Source organism: Caenorhabditis elegans, chromosome I, assembly GCF_000002985.6.
Source record: "Caenorhabditis elegans chromosome I".
Lineage (NCBI taxonomy): Eukaryota > Metazoa > Nematoda > Chromadorea > Rhabditida > Rhabditidae > Caenorhabditis > Caenorhabditis elegans.
The window spans coordinates 10,374,724-10,392,327 of NC_003279.8; the positions used below are offsets into that span (position 1 = coordinate 10,374,724).

The following is a 17,604-nucleotide window of genomic DNA, read 5'->3' on the forward strand; positions in this document are numbered from 1 at the left end:
CCTTCGATTTTCTTGCTTAAATGACATTTCTCTATCCTTTTCATAAATTGAAATTAATGCTTCCACTTAATAAACTAAATTTCAGCCGAAATGCCTACTATGGTAATGTCACAACTGCCTAAATCATCAGGCAATGCGCGAAAACGTCAAAAGAACAAAAACGACCACATTGTCGTAAGTATTTCTGAAGATTTCGAGTCCAACAACATTAAAATCAACCCTTTCAGGCAATCAGCTACATGTACGTTGGAACTCCAAAGAAAAAGTTCACCTTCTATGTTCGAGAAGTAAATTAAATATCTGATAGTTCAAGATTTATTCATTTCTTTTCAGAGAATGTTGTATCGTTCGAATGTGGAAGTTACATACGAGGATGTATACAACTATTTGGCTACAATTTCCAACGACGAAACTGTTTCTTTGCATTATTCTGGTAATTTTCTCAAAAAAATCCCATTTCGGAGCGAATTTTCAGACAAAAATTCGAAGTTAAAGTTTCTCATAGTTTTGTAGAAGTTTTAATCGAAAATTTATATAGAAAGATAGAAAAGTACTTCAACTGTTGTTTGCAAATTTTGAGAAACTGCAGCTTTCAGGCAGTATTCGAGGTCCCTTTTGTTTCTGAATAAATTTTTTTCTTTGTAAAGCTAGACAATTTTCAGTCAATGGTTTGTACGTGCCAATCACAACTACTGGACAGCTTCACACATTTATTCGCCATGTTCATAATGATCCTACTGCATTTCTGTACGTAGAGGTAAAAGTTTCAAATCTATCAGAATGTAATCTAATTTAATTTTTTTAAATTTCAGAATCAAGATTACGTATGGAATGTTACGCCACAGAGCAAAAGCCACAAAATGGAGAAGCGAGTTCCAAATGGAGGAGCTACTCCGATAGATGGAGACTCTGAACAGTATGATTCAACGGAGGACGAAGAAGTGTCTCATGTTGAAGATGAAAATTGTGATTCTGAAGAAATTAGTCAGGACGAGGAAGAATATGAAGATGAAGAAGGTGAAGAATATGACGATGATGATGAATCTCGAATTGCGCCAATTCTAACTGATTATACAGCTCCAATGATTGTTAGCGACAAGATACCATTGAAAGAAGCTTTTGTAGAGCCCAAACCACGTGGTCAAACCGGTCAGCAACAGGATACAGAGGTGAAACATCGATTGATACGTATTGGAGATCCACTCGCTTCACCTGCTAAAAGTATAGTAAATACTGAAATTTAAAAAATATTTTTTGTCCATTTTCAGAATCCCCACTTTCCAACCGTCAATGGACAGAATCACAAGCATACCATCACGTTAAAAATATTCTATCTGATACTTTATCCAAAAAGTCGATGGATTCAGCTCCAACACTGATAGCCGAACAACTCGTTCGAGACGTCTGGAATCCCTCATTCCCATATAATGAGAAAGTACACGAAGATACTGTGGCTCTTCTCGCTCATAGTCTGGGAACCGGTCTTCTCCATTATTATAATAGAATTTTGTCGAGATATGTAAGAATTTGTTGTCTGATATTACCAAGACATGAGATTGTACACTTTAAAAAATGCGGGACCCGGTCTCGCCAAGCGACATGCGCCTTTAAAGAGTACTGTAAATTCAAACATTCAATTTCCATAGATTTTCATTTAAAAATAATTGATTTATTGAAATCCCAAAATAAAACAATTAAAACACAAATTTCAATAAATCATTTTTTTTAAACTATAAAAAGTCTATACAAATTTGAAGTCACAGTACTCTTTAAAGGCGCACACCTTTTTGAGGTTAACGAAAATTTGTCTTGGCGAGACCGAGTACCATATTTTAAGCTTAGACATTGCAAAATTTCGTGTCGGGGTAATATATATATATATATATATAATGTTTTTGAAACAGAGATAGTTAAAGTTGAATCCTTTTCAGGCTCCCTGTGATATTTCTTCCGATTATTCGCCGCGAATGGAAAAACTTTTGAAGGAAGAACTCATGGTAATTCAATCTTCAAAAAAAAACAAATTCAAAGCACTTTAGACTCTGGATTCTCGCATATGAGTAATACTAGTTTTAGGAAAGTTTTTAAATTGCTAGTTTTTCGTTTACAAGCACTCAAATTTTAACAAATATAAAAAAAAACAATAATTAATGCAAACCGTTGAATTTTCAAAGTACGTTTTTTTAATTGAATAACACATGATTAGTTTTTACCTCAAAATAAAACAAATTTCAGCCCGCACACGATCCAGAGTTTCTGATAGAACTCGTCGAGAGCGCTACAATTGTTTGCTGTGATATGCTTGAAAGTGTACAACATTTGGCTCAACTTCAAAGACAATTCGATTATTTCAACAATATCAACGAGAAATACGTAAAAGCTAGTGAGTTCTGGAATTATTTCTGATATTATCAATTTTTTTTTCTTTTACAGAGCCCAACGAGAAGGATCCACTGCCACCTCTTCACGATATGTATGAGAATTTGAGAACTGCTGTCACTTCTGCTTATTTTGGTTTCAATATTTTGGAACCAATGTTTCCACCAGGATGTGAATGCAAAGAAGCTATTCGTTTAGTCACACTTGAACTTCAAAAAGTTCATGTTGCTTTGAAAGTTGCTTTGATGTCTTCTAATAGTCCACAATATGTAGATGAAGTGAAACGTTTCAGTATTGAAAGTATTCACTCTATTATTGGAAAATTCACTACCAAGTTCGTTTTTTTTCTAGTTAAATGTGTTCCAGAAAAGGTCCCACAATGATCGATTTCAATATTAGCTAGACGCAAAATTTTGCGTCAAAACTACAGTACCCGGTCAATATTTTGATAAATTCAAAAAGGTGCGTGCCTTCAAAGGATACTGTAATTTCAAACTTCCATTGCTGCGGAATTTTTATAGTTTTTCTATTTAAAAAATTGAAAACTCGAATACAACAATAAAACCACTTGAAAACTCAACAAATCGAGAAAAAAAAACGGGGAAATATCGATGAAAATTCGGTAGCAACGAGAGTTTGAAATTACAGTGCTTTTTAAAGGTACAAAACCCCTTTGCAATGATCAAAAAATTGTCGTGGTGAGACCTGGGGCCGTATTTTCGGCACATGAATCACAAAACTTCATATTTTGCGTCTGGGTAAAAACAATAATTTTTTAAAAGTCAATCAATGGCGATTCAAAAAATCAAAAACAAAACTAGATTATTTAACAATTCCGCGTTCAATTTCATCATTTTTTCAGAGTATGCAGTCAACACAACACAATTGAACTGGCTCTTCGTAGTTCTGAAGTATCGAAATGGCGAAGTAATGTAGAAGTTGGATTTGAGAATTGGATACGTTTACGTGATAAGGGTCTCAGCCATTCACAACTATCTTGTCAGCTTTATGATACTCTTCTTGTTCGTCCAACTCCATATGCACTGCAACCAAAAATCTGTACTTCTGTGGCTGATGGTGGTGGATCGAAACCTTCAGATGATTATGCTGATTTAATTTCTAAACCATTGAATTCCGGGCTTAAAACTGGCAATTTTCATAATATGATTGATGCAACTCTTGCTGCTTTTGATAATCTCAGTGTTGAAGAGAAGATAATAAAAGAAACGAATGGAAAAGCGGCTAGTAATGTCGCTGCTTCTCACTCCACGGCTCCAACTACAACCACAACCTCTGGTGAAGCTTCAGGTGGTGGTCAGGCTACGATTTCTAAGAAGATGAGTCCCGAGTTGCAAAAGATGGTCGATATGATGGTGAGTGTAAAGTTTTATTTTTAAAGATGTGCCTTGAAAGTTTTATTCTGTTTAGAAAGTTTAATGTAAAGCGTGAAACAGTGATGCGCGAATTTCTCGTTTTTTTTTTTTGGAAAATCGGAAATGTTTTTGTTTGTGAAATTAATTTAAAATCTAATTTTTCCGAAAAAAAACCAATTTTGGAATTCCAAAACACGATAACCCTGGTTCTTGTTTTTTTTTTCTTCAAGAAAAATCCAACTTTCAAACACACTGTAAGAATTATTTTCTCATTAAATGCAATGATATTAGTGAATTCCTTTCCAAAAATATCCAAAAAATGTTATTACCCGTTTCCTGGAAAAAAGCATTACCTACAAATTCTTAATGTAGAAATCTAAAATTAAAAAAATGTTTCAGTACAAAAAAACTCCACCACACAACTACGTATATCCGCCACCTCCAAAACCAGGTGCAATACTTGTACCAACCGGTGGTCTTGCTCATTGTCGTTGCTCGAAAAACTGTACAGAGTCATTGATGGAACCGGCCTACGAGTATGTTGAACGCTTCAACGAACCCCGACAAACTGTTTGGGAGAAGACCAAGCAGAAACGTTTCAAGAAGAACTAGGACCCCTATTTTCATTCCGTATATCTCCAAATGCTTTATTATTTTTCTCATTTTTATAACATATTCCCCTCATTCTTTCCCCAAATTATCACTTTTATTGTGATCAATCATTCCTTATCTTTTTTTTGAAACTTCTTTCAGTGCCCAGTAAGAAACCAAATTTACCGTTTTTAGTCCAAATGCTCCAAATTTTTTTTGCTCGCTTCTTGTTGTTTTGTTCAGGGTTTTGGATAATATAATCACAATTACATCGTTGTTTAGTTGTTTTGCATAATCAATTATTTCCATTTCCATAGGTTTTCTATTTCTTTCAAATATCGTTTCAATCCATTTCATTGCCGTTTCTCTACCGCCTTTTTCCTGCATCTCTTTCATTTGAATTGTGCATTGGAGTACATATGTGAACGCATTGAATTTCATTTTTTTAGAAGATTTTTCTGTGTCAGTTATATCACCTTTTATTCCCGCATCACAATTCCCCCCGTCCACACCGCCATTTGATCATCATTTTTTCTGAAACTTAAAATGAATTTTATGAGTTGAGAATGTTCAAATTGCTTTATTTTCCGAATACTGTTTGATACTACGGTAGTGATTTGCTTCTCTTGAAACTTTTCCTGTATTGAGGCAATTATTACAGGAAAATATTACATAAACCCGAAATTTTGTAATGTTTGCGCCAAAAATACAGCACCTGGTCTCGACACGACTTTGTACAAAAAGGTGAGCACCTTTTAAGAGCACTGTAATTTCAAACTATCGTTGCTGCGGAATGTTCATCTATTTTATTTATTAACAACTTGATTCGAAAAATCAATGAAAATTCCGCAGCAACGAAAGTTTGAAATTACAGTACTCTATAATGGTGCACATCTTTTGACATTTTACAAAATTTTGTCGTGGTAAGACCAGGTATCGTAATTTTAGATAAAAATCGCAAAATTTCGGGTTTGACAAAAATAGAAAATATTACCGTAACCCAGTGCAGCTAATTTGAACTTTTTTCCAGCTGGCGGGTATCATCCGCAAAGGAATCTTCAGTTTCGTGGCATTCGAAGTCACTGCAGCTGCTCTCGGATTTGCTGCATTCCGTACAATACGAAGAAGTGAGGAGAAAAGAAAATATTTATATGTCAATTGGCCTTCAGTTGCTTCAACGTATTATTGGGTTGAGGACTCAATCTCATTCGGACAACTCACTGTAAGGATTTCATTCAGATTCTTCGAAAAACTGTTTTTTAAAGAAATTCGAAAACTATAATTAATTTATCAAAATTTAAAAAAAATCTGTAACGTCCAGATGCGAAAATACAGTAGGCAATCCACATGGCGGAAAAATTTAACACAACAACGAGTATGTGCCTTTAAGAAGTATATTAATTTCTCGTTTTTTCTTCAAACCTTGTATTTTCGTGAATTAATCGCTTATTGTTAGTACAAAAACTGTATACGGTATGTAAAATAATGTGTTTATTAAAGGCGCATGCGTACATCCGATCGTGTTGAGACCGGCTACCGTAGTTTTGCATCAATATTTCAAACACTTCAGATCTGATTAATAATATTCATTTTTAATTTTCCAGGGAACACGTCTCCGACTAAACGATCAACGTCGTTGGGCTCAAATCGATCCACACGCAGACAACATTGAGACGGACTAATGGTTTCAAAATCTCAAATTCAAACTGGTATCCTTGGTGTTAGTCTGATGATGGCTATCACGTGTAATCATATATACGAATATTGGCAAAGGAATAAACCATCACCGGAAATTCCAGTTCAATCATGGGATAAATATGTGAAAATGCAGAAGGAGAGCGGCAAGGATTATTGAATTTTCAATATTTTGTTAGAATTTAATTGTTGATTAGTTTTTTTAAATTAATAAAACTTGAAATTAATAACTTTTCTTCCTTCAATGCCATATTTGGTTGCACTACCATGGAATTTCTTTATCAAAAATCGAAAATTAAAACTTCAAAAAACTATTCCAGATGTCTCAAACAGGTCCATTCATCCGTGTGACTACGGTCAGTGCTCCACTCAAAGGATCATTTCCATTGGATCACGAGGGAACTTGCAAATTAGAAATGCTCAAGTGAGTATTTTCAGCAAAAAACTATTTTTGTAAGTTAAATAACTGCAAAATAGAATAGAATTTGAAAACGTTAAAACTTTTTTTACCAAGAACCTTTCAATTTAGGTGAAAATTGACAAAATGACTGTTTTTTTTCTAATTCTAGAGAAGCAAATGGGTTACTGTAACTAGTTTTTCGTAATTTATTGTGGATTTTTCTTTTAAAAATTGAATTTTTATTACATTTTCTTTAATATTTTCTTTCAGATTGCCAAAAACAATCTGAAAGAGAAACGGAAAAATGCCGATAAAAATTACAAAAAAGTCGAGTTACAGTAACCTTGTGCGGATAATCAAAAAAAAATTTAGCCGTTTTAAAAATGTTCACAAAATTAAAGTGAAAGTTCTGAAAAAACACTTTGTTAAAAACTTTTTTTTATAACTTCGGATTTTTCTATAACTTTTCAGTTCTAATAGTAAGTACAGTAATACACAGAGCATTCTTCTATGTTTGACATCTAATTTCCTAATTTCCAATAAAAATCCTAAAGTGAAAAATTACAGCTACATGGTGTGTCTACACGAGAAGAAGCAACAAAACAGTGAGTGTCGATCAACTGCAAAAGATTATTTCGAATGTCGAATGAATCATGGATTAATGGATAAAGAGGAATGGCAGAAACTAGGCTACGGAGATGCCAAGCAGATCTCAAAGTGATTCTTGTTTAATTTTCCCCTCAATTTCTTATGTTTTCCTTTTTCTATTTTATGTTATTAGATTTGTTAATAATATCTAGCTCCAGTTCTTTGCTCTTTTCTGACTTTCCCCTCATTTAACAGGGAATAAACAAGTAAGAGTTTTCACTCTACGCTCAGTTTCGTGTTTCTGTTGATAAGAGTGACGGCGGTGGCGGGCGCGGTGCTGGTCGGTACCTGGGACAACCCCGTTTGGAACTCAAAAAAATCCTTATCGGGTGACTCCAGGAGCAAATAACTGATAAAAATGGAAGAATAAGAAATTACGATAAAAACATGTAAAGAAAGATTTCTGAACAAAATACCAGGATCTGTAGAATTAAAAAAAAATTAAGTTGGAAAATTAGCAAAAATTTAAATTACATCTAACATGTGTCGGTTTACGCAGCTTGTGTACTCCTCGAGGAGAAGTGTGGTTCTATTTTTGATAGGATTTTAATTGTTTTGTCTAAAAACCGATCGATCGGTGAGTTTTGATTGATTTTCGATTACTCTTTCATATTTCTTTCTGCATTTTAAATTTTAAAAAACTCCAATATATTAAACTTTTAGTTCTTCGAAAGAATATCGACGTATGAAAATGATCAACTAAAAATGATCAAAAATAATTATGATGAAAACAAAACGAATAAATTAAATAAAACAAAATTTTTAAACCAAAACTTGAAATTCAATGTAAAAATATATGTACACTTCTCCTCGAGGAGTACACTAGATTCGTAAATCGACGGACGGACACGTTTCAAATCTAGCTGAATATAAAAGCCTTTGAGCAAATGCTATAGCAAATATTTCTCTACAAGACCCTAAAATGGTAAAATAAATAATATTAAAAAATTTATTGAATTCATAATATAGGCAAAATACTGAAAAACTTTGATTATATTATCGGAAAAAACATTTAAAATACCTGTAATAGTGTGCAAAGTGCTGAAAACTGGGAGGAACGGAGCAAAGAGAACGTGATCTACACGGGGGTGACGTCATGGGGTTACTGTAGCGAGATTGGTGTCAGAGGTATTGTTGTTGGCGCAATCGATGACTATTCGGTAAGGAAATAATAACTCGTGTGATGAAGAATGAGAAAGGAAATATTTGAAGTAAAAATAATAATACATAAGAAATGTGGAGGAGTTTCGGAAACAGGCGAGAGAGACATTTGAAAGTGAAAATTTGTGTGCTCATCAGTTTTCACTTTCAGGTGTCCCGATAATATCAAAAGTTCAAAAGATTTGCTTGAAATCCGTTGCGAATTTGGTGACAGTAGCTGTCGAATCAGGTGGAACTGGTATTGGTCGAGCAATTGTTGGTAGAGATACAGTTACTGGAGACGTCGTACTTGGTACAATACTTGGATATGCCTGATAGAACACTGGCTCGTAGTAATGTAGTCTCATTTGGGCTTCACTGAGAGCTTCTCGAAGAGTTTTTATCTGGAAAATAGGGGGTTAGTGAGCAAAATATTAAGACAATTTTAGAGGAAACTTTTCCAGCGGTGCTACCGATTTAGGCGCATTTTTCGCGCACGGTTTATTTTGACTTAAAAAAAAAAAGAATTTTCGTTCAAATATTTCCTTCTGAAAAATTGATCAAGCCCACTCTAGCGACAGTGCGCGTTCCGAACCACAATTTCTCCACTTTTCAAGGTCTGCAGGTATTGGTTTCATATATGATATAGTTTTGCGACATTTTGAATGCCAGTTTTAAGGCACACACTGCTTTTCTAAATGGGTCTCGTCACGATCTCAATAATGTTGTCTGGTACAGGTATCAAATCTTTTAGATCTGTTAATTTTACATAGAAAATAAAAGCTTGTGAACTTTGTAATTCTAAAGTGATCAGAGAAAGTCAAGATTTTTCAAAACAAATTTGGCACCTAGTGCGACAATCTGCCAGTATTGTAAAGTCACGGAAAAAAGTTACCTGATTTCGAAGCATCATATTATCAGCCTCCAGTTGTACCTGATTATTGACTCGTCTCGCACGGCAATTCAACGCATATCCTCGATTCTTCAGAGTTCTTCGTTTTTGTTTCCATTGCATCACCACGTTTCTATCTTGACCCTGAAAACTTTCGGGGTTTACATATTTAGTTTACATAATTTAAATTTAGGAATTCTGAGATTCTGGAAAAACCATTTAGACTCTCACCATAAGTTTCTGATTGAGCTGTCGAACGGAGATCTGAGCAAGTTCTTCATCTGACAAATGATCAAATGATGACATTGGACTAGGAGATCCAGAGCCAGCAGATGAGCTCACAGAGCCCATTGGGCTCATTAACTGTTGATTGCCACTCATAATGGTGTAGCTTGAGACAGCGCGAGAGGTTGAACACCTCGACTTCGGAGCAACTGAAAAGCTTGCAATTTTTTTTGGAACACTTTCTGGTTCAGGGGTATGGGGGTGGAGCCTGGAGTTACAGAGATGACTCTCTGATAAGCGAAGGGAGGTGTTGCAGGCAGAACCAAATGTAAACAGAGAGAAAGAGAACAAGGGACAAAAATCAGCGGAAGCAGGCAAATAATATCACCGTGCAAAAACTGTTTTGGAGATTTTCTGGACAAGTCTTTGGACAGTTGACATTTCTCTTTAAATCCTGCCTACAAACATACCAGGCAGGTACATGAATGCCTGCCTACACGACAGGTGTACCCTGCCTAGAAGGTGACCTACACCTACTTTATTCCATAATAATGTAGGTAGCCATCAGTAGGCACACCGGTAGGCAGTTCTCTAGAAAATGTGCGTTTGCTTCTAGATCAACTTGCAAGTGATGTTTGATGCATTGAGTTTTATGCTCGGTAGTGGGGTTTTCCCAATTTTTCGCCTCTATGACTTCCGGTCTAGCCACTAACAAATTATTTTAAAATCAAAGCAGCGCCTTAAGAAGTACAGTAACACATTCCCAGTTACTTCATTGTTCTCTCTCTTTCATTTAGATATTTTGTGTTAAATTTCCCTGAAATAAAACAAAATAACTGGGATTGGGTTACTGTACTTCTTCAGGCGCACGCCTTTGTGCCGCTGCTTTGATTTAAAATCTTTTTCTTCGCGGAGAGGCCAGATGCCGAATTTTTGCGGAACAATCCGCAATATTTTAGAATTTTTGTGACAAAGGTGTGTGAAAGCAAAACTGAAAACAAAATCAGATTCGAAGCGATCAGAAAATGCTCAAACTTAAAAAAAAATAAGAAAGAAATCAAAGAAAAGAACTTTGAACCGACAAGAGATTATATGGGGATAGAGAGCAGAATGAGAGGATCTCTGGTCTGAAATTAAATTATTAATGGTAAAAACTTAATAATCTAATATTAATAAAACAATGATGAAAACTAATATTTCAACTTATTAGTTTAAGTCTAAAAATAATTCAAAACAAACCTGTTCAAAGTTATCTTCTTGTGAAGGTGCAGTTGGTAGAGTCACCACTGGAATCATGGGTACCATGGGTACTAATGGTACAACTGCTTTACCAGCAACAGTTGATAACACTGTTCTCATGCTATTCTCAATTGAATCAGCCAGAAGTGCTCCTACCTCATCTTCAGATTCTTCAAGAAGTAGATTTGCAGCCGATGAGTTGATTTTTTCGTCCTAGAAATTGAAAAATTGAAACTATAAAAAAACTAAGAATAAGTGTACATACTTGATATCTTCGACAAGCATCAACAAGTTGTTGCACATCATCATCAAGACCTTGTTTCTTCCGGCCAACTATTGAGAAGCTTCGAGAGAATTTACTTGCTGCTAAAAGGATATCAAAATTTGATAGAAAAACTATTTTAAACATGATTAATGGAAAAATTGATCTCAACGTGCCTCAATTTTTTACTTATACTGAAAACTCAAAAATAACTTCATAAACTCGATAAACTGTGTGTCTTCAAACTGGCGTATCTTTAAATATATATTTTTTAAATATGTTTTGTTCTCACCTTCAGTTTGTGTTGAGACATCAGTTGAATGTGTACTTCCACGGGAAACAGGTACATGAACCGATGCTGTTCGTGTGACTCCTCCACCCATACTTGAAGATTTACTATAATTAAACATCAATTATCTAAAACTACGGAAAAATGGAAATTGACAGAGCCTCGAAATAGTCAAAAAAAACATTCACAGGAACTTCTTGAAATTTCTAAATTTTTAGACGTTTTCAAAGATGAGATCTTTGAAATGCACCCGTTCTCGAATTTAAAAAAAAATTATATTTTTGTAAAAATCTCATAGATTCAAAAATAAACACATCACTCGGAAATTGTACAAACCTTGCAGATCCACTCTGAACAGACGTTCTTGCAGTCGTCTTCGATCCAAGATGTTGTTGTTTACTTGTACTATCATAGGCAGCTTGAGAATTTCCGAAATGACATCTTATGAGCTTTGTAGTTGTATAAGATGCTCTGATATTCTTCTCAGGATGCATCAAAATTATGTATAACTTCGGAAAGAATAGCAAAGCAAGAGCCACAGATGCGGATAATGAATAGGAGAAGCTCATCACTAATGCCTTGTGAGTTGTTCCCATGTGAAGTACTAGAAATGCAATCCAGACAACTACTGTGCAGTACCTGAAATAATTAAATAAAATAGGAATTTATTAGATAAAATAACTGAAAAATGATAACATGTTCCTTTTGAAAAAATGGTAATGACTTTGCTGGCTGAGAACTAAAGACAACTACAGTTTAAATTTTGAAATTGCAAAAAAAACTTACATAGTAAATCCAATGAACTTTGCCTCGTTAAAGTTCTCCGGAAGATTTCTTGTTTTGAATGCATATAGTGTGCACAAAGTAATCAGAAAAAAGTCCCAAAAGAATGGAATTAGAAATGATTTTGTTTCAGTGTCACATTCTAATATCAACTTTCTTGGCAATGCGTACTTGGCATACGTGGCATCCGGCCAATCCCGCATCAAACCAACTCCGACGATCACACATTGAACTGCTACAAGGATCCAGGTTATCACTACCTGAAATTGGAACATTTATTTAAAGCGAGTTGACTTCTCTGAATATTTATTCCAAAAGAATGAGGGCAAAGCCTTTGGAGCATTATGAAAAAAGTTATTGAACAATTTTCAAAAACTTATCACACATGTCAGTTATTAGGAATTGAGTTTCGCATGGCACATTATTATTTCAACCTAATCAAACAATAACTTGTCAAATGAGAAATGCCTCATTCTAGATAATTTTCAAAAGTTCATACTGTTTCCAAATAAAAACATGAAGCTCGTTCCCAGATACTTTATTCGATTTTCATCATAATTTATAATATATTTTTTCAATTTCTCTAAGGTTCCAAGTTCTCACCTGAGAAAATGTAGTCAAAAACCGTGGTTTCTTTGTCAATATTCGCTTTTTACTTCCAGCTAATATCCTCGCTATTCGATTTGTCTTTGTAAGTAAAGCCGAATATACAACAGCAAATGCAATTGGTGGTATAACTCTTGTGATGAAGCATGAAGTTGTTGATGGAGTTGCAAGTAATGCAAATGATACAGCATAACACGCAACAAGACCAGATAAAATGATATATGACAGTTCTCTTGTTGTACTCTTCACAACTGGTGTTGAGTTGTGACGAAGGAATACAGCAAGAGTTGCCATACTTGTAATGATTCCAGTTACTGCTAGAACAAGGGCCAAGATATGTCCAAAAGAAGTCCATGAAACAACTTCAGGAATGATATATTCACATCCTGTTCTATTCGCATTTGGCCATGAGCCAAGAGTACAATTCATACATTGATTTGTTGTTTTATTCACATATTGGATATCCAGACAAGATTCACAAATCCAGCAACACGCCATTGTTTCTCGTTGCTGGAAAAATTTGAGTTTGAATATTTTTTGCATGCTCAAGTTTTGATTTTGTGAAATCTCTTTTCAAAATTATTTCACTTGAACATAATTTGTCCTTCTTGTTTAACTTTTTCCCAAAAAGTGAAACTGTGATGTTTAAGGCATTGAGAGATTGTATAGTGGACATTTTGTAGCAAAATACATTTGTATGTGACTTTTCAATCAGTAAAAAATTTTCTGGTCAACTTCCAAAAATTATACAAATCCACATACCCTTTGACCAATTCCACAAGGTCGACTGCAAACACTTTCTGGTAGAAGTTCAGTTTTATCGAAAAACATTGATTTAGCAGTCATATCAAGCTCTTCAACCCCATAGTCATTAATCGATTTGAATGATCCAACTTCATTGTACGGATTATCAAGATCCTTGGTTCCAATATAGTTGAGGATGTCGTACCTGAATAATTTTTTGTGTGCTTTATTCAGCTCGTAGGTGACAATTTCCGCAATTGCAGGGAGTCGATTGCCAGAAATTATAGATTACTGCAAACCCCTAGTTGGCGTCTGTCATAAACTTTGTGCTTCATGAACTTAACGATGACGTCGCTATCTCATCCAGTTCTAATTAGTTTTTTGTGCACGAAGAGAGCAAAAGTTCAAAAACATATTCACACTAATGAATTTTCAAATAATTTTAGTTAGTTTTCTAGGAATCATGCTAGATCAGTTGCTACTTACCATGCAGGTGGATCTCCATTTCTATCAAAGTATACAGGTTGTTTAAATTGATCACTATAAGTCACATTTAGCAAGTATTCGTAAAGCAATGTTCCATTTCTAGAGAGCATTTCTGTGCAGAGTGTTGAATTGTCACTGAAACATACGTTTTTTGTCGTGATCTGAATATTTCCAGAAAACTGACCGGCACCGGTCCTGATACATAGCCTTCAAGCCGAGAGCAACCACACGGATCGAATTGATTACTTGTGATAGTTTTGGATCTTCTTTGTATTGTTCATCTAAATTCTCATCACCACTACAGATTCGGATGTTTTCATTGTTTTTGTCTTCTTTTGAAACCGCGAACTGGCAACTGGAAATATTGAAAATGAATTTACATAACTGGAGACAATTTAATATTTTTAATGACAAACAGTTTCAGCGTTGTGGCCGTCCCCAGAAAAAAAAAACTGATTCTGCTGACCAGAAAACTTGCCTACCGTTTGATTCATGAACTTTCAGGGTTAGGGTTTTGTAGGCTAAATTTTTGTGATCTGAATCGAGAAGAAAAATATAAATGAGTAAAATAGGTATTTGTTTTGCATGAATTTGAACTTTGGCTTTTTTTTTAATTTAAAAACAAACTTGAACTTCTGCTGCCAAAACTCTCGAAACCATGGATTCATAGTGTTATTTTCTGGATGAAGAGCTGTGTAGTATTGTCGAAATCCTGGAATCTTTGGAGCATGAATTCGAATTGAAAATGATCCTTCAGCTTCTTCTTCTAAATCCTCAACAACATCATTTCTATCAGCCCATCCATCAGATCCAATCCATTGAAATCGTTTCATTTGCATTTTTCCATCGGCCAAATGTTTTTGAGCTTTAAAGAACATTCGCATTGAAGCTCCTTCACAGAAGCATACGACGACTTGAGGTCGAGAATTTTGAGAATCGAGTCGTGTAAGAACTTGTCGATATTCTTGTTCACTTGCCAAAGTCTTAATCTTTTCTGAATACGCTATACAGACTGATGATGATCGATGTGCAATTAGCTTTTCGAGACTTTCGAATCCTTTTTCTCCGTAGTTGCCTGAAAATTGTGTATATCAGTTTACTTTCAGGCGACTCGCTTTTTTTCTAAAATAGAAACTTCTACATTTTCCAGAAAACCCCTATTAAATTCAACTTTCAACTTTGATTCCATTCATATTTGATCCCTTTTTTCCGACCAATGTAGTCGTTGACTACTCGGATTCTTCACAAGAGATATCAACTTCAGATGCCACCAACAATTTAATTATTTTCTTTTTTGCACAAGCAGAAATCCCCTCTCCCTCTCGATTTTTGCTTGAGCCAGAAGGCTTTTCCTTGTGTCATCAGATGGCAAAAACGAGATAGACACAAATTCGATTCCACTTGAAGCACCCGCAGGGCATGAGAATTGAGTGAGAAAAAAGAAGAGGAGTTAACAGAAAATGGAGATATGGAAAAGTGAGGGTGTATTCTATGATTTACTTTTTTTAATAATAGGAAAGGCCGAAATGATTCATTGTAAAACTTGTAAAACGTTTGACAGATTTTTTCGAAAAAATAGACGCTACTCATGTAATTTCAGGAGCACTTTGAAGCATTTAAATTTCGATCTCATAGTCAGTCAAAAATATTTCAAAAATTTCAAAAATTCTCTGTGCTCCAAAGCATCAAATTTTTTGTAAATCCTATTTTGAAGATTCTTTTCCAAATGACAGTGCAATTTCAATTCAAATGTATATGCCAGACAATCCGGAGATTTACCTGCTGAATATAAAACTGCAACATATGTCCAGTTATAATGATGTAGTAATCGATTGATTGCTTGTGCTTGAAAAACATCAGATGGCACAACACGAAGAAAATAACCGAATTGTTCTTTGTCGGATAAGTCTGGAGTGGTGGCGGAGTATCCGACTTGAGGTATTCGAAAAACCTGTAATTTGTAGTTTTTGGGTATCTCTAACGGGGTTTCCAAATATATACCTGTAGCAAATTCTGTACTGCAATAGTAGAAGAACTCTTTCCAGGACCAATAACCGCCACCACAGGAACACTTTTCTTGTTACAACCAGGTGTTTGACAACATGAACATTGTGCAACTCCTTCTCGTAAAAATGCTATTGTCTGTTCCATTGCTATTCGTTCTGTCCAACATGAATCTCTGAAAAGTTCCATATTGTTTTGAAACCTGATTTTTAATATCAAAAACCGTATAGATAAGCCTAATTTGAATGGCAATTCCTCGTTGAGCTGTTTCACTGTGAGCATTGCAATTTCTGATCTTTGAATTCCATACTGTTCCCATATTTCGCCACAGCTCTCAGATCCGGCGATTTGGCGATGGATTGGAAAGAGTGCGCCGATCTAAAAGTAAACTTGCAGTTTTTTTTTAGAATGGACGATTTATTGAATATCACTAGATTTAGAGGCAAAACTTTTCAAAAAAATTTTTTTTTGGAATTTACATCTGGAGTAGAATCAGGTAAAATCCTCAGGGTGCTATAATATTTTAAGTAATAAAAAAGAATGTCAACAGTTGAAAAATCAGCATTAAAAAACACAAGCACATATTTTTGTAACTGATAGCAAAATATAATTTTCGGAATATCTGCTAAAGGTTTCAATTCCGAATTTCGGGATTTAGCGCAAACTAGAAAAGCTAATTCGAATTTCAAATTACTTTAGATGAATTAATCGTGAATATCCTACCTGTATCTCTCCATGAATCTCTGCCACAAGCATTCGTGCCGACTGTTGGACCGTCGTCTTTGCAACGACATCGACAACGCGAAGCATGAGAAGTGTGACATGACTGTAGAGCATTTCGCCGCGTTTTTGCTCTTTTCTACACACATGCACTCTTCTCTGATACCTACCACCTCGCCTTCATTTCTACTACAAAAAATGAATGAAAAAGATGGTTAAAAGAATAAAAGAAAGTGAACGGATGATCTTGAAAAATAAGAGAAAAAAGGAAGAAAAACGAAGAAAAAATGTATAAGAGATCCTTCCGCGTTGAGAAGTTTTTTCGTCTCATTGTGAATGACGAAGTGAGGGGAGCAAGAAAGAGAAAATGGATAAACAAGGATATGAGCATATTTATGAGATTTCAGATATATATGTGTATGTATACCTACAAATATTATAAACAGGTTTTATATAATAAAATTTGAAATTAAAAATGGCACAAAAACATGTTATTGTTTGATTTAAAAAATTGTCGATTCACATTTTTTCTACACAAAATTTACAAATTTCCTTTCCTCAAAAATGTAGAACAATATTTTATCTTTCTGATAAGTACCTCAAATTTAATTTTAAACTTTAAAAAAATTGAAAATAAGTTGTACAACTATTCCAAGAAGGGAAATTAGTATATTTTCCGGAAAAATATGACAAAAATATCTGCTGTCACTTGAATAAACTTCTAAATGCGATTGTCGTTTGTAAGATATTAACAGTTAAGTTCCAAAAACTCTAGTGAAAACTTGCCTACGTGCCTGCCTGCCTGCCTACCGTCTATTTTTTGACTTCTGGGCTGAACTCAGGTTTTAAGCGTTTGCACAGTGCAGATTTCAATTCTTTTACAAAATGCTCAATAATATGTACTTTGGAAGTAGGCACACCTATAGACATAAGGCAGGCGTAGGTCACCTGCAAAGCACATACAATACTTTTTTCAATTGCAAGAGAATGTAAACCCATAAAACATCAACTCTCCATACTTACTTCACTTAACTTTGCGACGTCACAACTTCAGAATAATATAAGAAATCCTTCAGAATTTTGAATGAAATGAGTGTGACAACTTGTATTCAACTGCATACTTTTAGA

The 17,604-nt window shown here is 34.7% G+C and overlaps 6 protein-coding genes and 2 non-coding genes across 10 annotated transcripts; 5 read left to right on the top strand and 3 right to left on the bottom strand.

The window, feature by feature from the left end:
• Positions 1–79: 79 nt before the first annotated feature.
• hpo-35 (PB1 domain-containing protein) lies at positions 80–4,911 on the top strand. Its single transcript, NM_001264435.3, has 11 exons — positions 80–174; positions 228–287; positions 334–433; positions 663–757; positions 813–1,221; positions 1,269–1,519; positions 1,932–1,997; positions 2,236–2,383; positions 2,434–2,713; positions 3,242–3,752; positions 4,152–4,911. Exons 1-11 carry the CDS (start codon positions 91–93, stop codon positions 4,362–4,364), a joined length of 2,217 nt encoding a protein of 738 aa, NP_001251364.1. The 5' UTR covers positions 80–90; the 3' UTR covers positions 4,365–4,911.
• A 462-nt stretch (positions 4,912–5,373) lies between these two features.
• F45H11.8 (Bgt-) lies at positions 5,374–6,263 on the top strand (the record flags this gene model as incomplete). Its single annotated transcript, NM_001392930.1, has 2 exons — positions 5,374–5,565; positions 5,948–6,263. Coding segments are annotated over 2 exons (246 nt in total), but the record flags the coding sequence as incomplete, so codon positions are not given.
• Positions 6,025–6,198, top strand: F45H11.11 (uncharacterized protein; the record flags this gene model as incomplete). Its single annotated transcript, NM_001361837.3, has 1 exon — positions 6,025–6,198. One exon carries the CDS (start codon positions 6,025–6,027, stop codon positions 6,196–6,198), a length of 174 nt encoding a protein of 57 aa, NP_001348676.1.
• A 95-nt stretch (positions 6,264–6,358) lies between the features above and the next one.
• On the top strand, positions 6,359–7,302 carry cox-19 (CHCH domain-containing protein; the record flags this gene model as incomplete). The annotated part of the gene is made up of 2 exons (NM_060318.5): positions 6,359–6,462; positions 7,006–7,302. 2 exons carry the CDS (start codon positions 6,359–6,361, stop codon positions 7,157–7,159), a joined length of 258 nt encoding a protein of 85 aa, NP_492719.1. The 3' UTR covers positions 7,160–7,302.
• A 715-nt stretch (positions 7,303–8,017) lies between these two features.
• Positions 8,018–10,299, bottom strand: maf-1 (Neural retina-specific leucine zipper protein). The gene is made up of 3 exons (NM_001392931.1): positions 9,350–10,299; positions 9,122–9,262; positions 8,018–8,630 (listed from the first exon to the last, which is right to left on the bottom strand). The coding sequence occupies exons 1-3, from the start codon at positions 9,497–9,499 to the stop codon at positions 8,421–8,423; spliced, it is 501 nt and encodes a 166-aa protein (NP_001379484.1). The 5' UTR covers positions 9,500–10,299; the 3' UTR covers positions 8,018–8,420.
• mgl-2 (G-protein coupled receptors family 3 profile domain-containing protein) lies at positions 8,421–16,665 on the bottom strand (the record flags this gene model as incomplete). Of its 3 annotated transcripts, NM_001313468.4 has the most annotated exons (17): positions 8,421–8,630; positions 9,122–9,262; positions 9,350–9,552; positions 10,739–10,795; positions 10,848–10,948; positions 11,137–11,240; positions 11,470–11,772; positions 11,920–12,176; positions 12,520–13,032; positions 13,285–13,471; positions 13,753–13,887; positions 13,937–14,107; positions 14,380–14,827; positions 15,532–15,703; positions 15,754–15,931; positions 15,980–16,134; positions 16,480–16,643. In NM_001313468.4, 15 exons carry the CDS (start codon positions 16,591–16,593, stop codon positions 9,496–9,498), a joined length of 2,952 nt encoding a protein of 983 aa, NP_001300397.1. The 3 variants fall into 3 exon arrangements, with proteins under 3 accessions (NP_001300397.1, NP_492720.3, NP_001300396.1); NM_060319.6 differs by lacking the exons at positions 8,421–8,630; positions 9,122–9,262 and having other exon boundaries at positions 9,496–9,552; positions 10,583–10,795; positions 16,480–16,665; NM_001313467.3 differs by lacking the exons at positions 8,421–8,630; positions 9,122–9,262; positions 9,350–9,552 and adding an exon at positions 10,432–10,470 and having other exon boundaries at positions 10,583–10,795; positions 16,480–16,593.
• Positions 14,903–15,051, top strand: F45H11.9. Its single transcript, NR_050494.1, has one exon. It is a non-coding gene; the product is annotated as an Unclassified non-coding RNA F45H11.9 (non-coding RNA).
• F45H11.10 lies at positions 15,105–15,237 on the bottom strand. Its single transcript, NR_050495.1, has one exon. It is a non-coding gene; the product is annotated as an Unclassified non-coding RNA F45H11.10 (non-coding RNA).
• Positions 16,666–17,604: the final 939 nt, after the last annotated feature.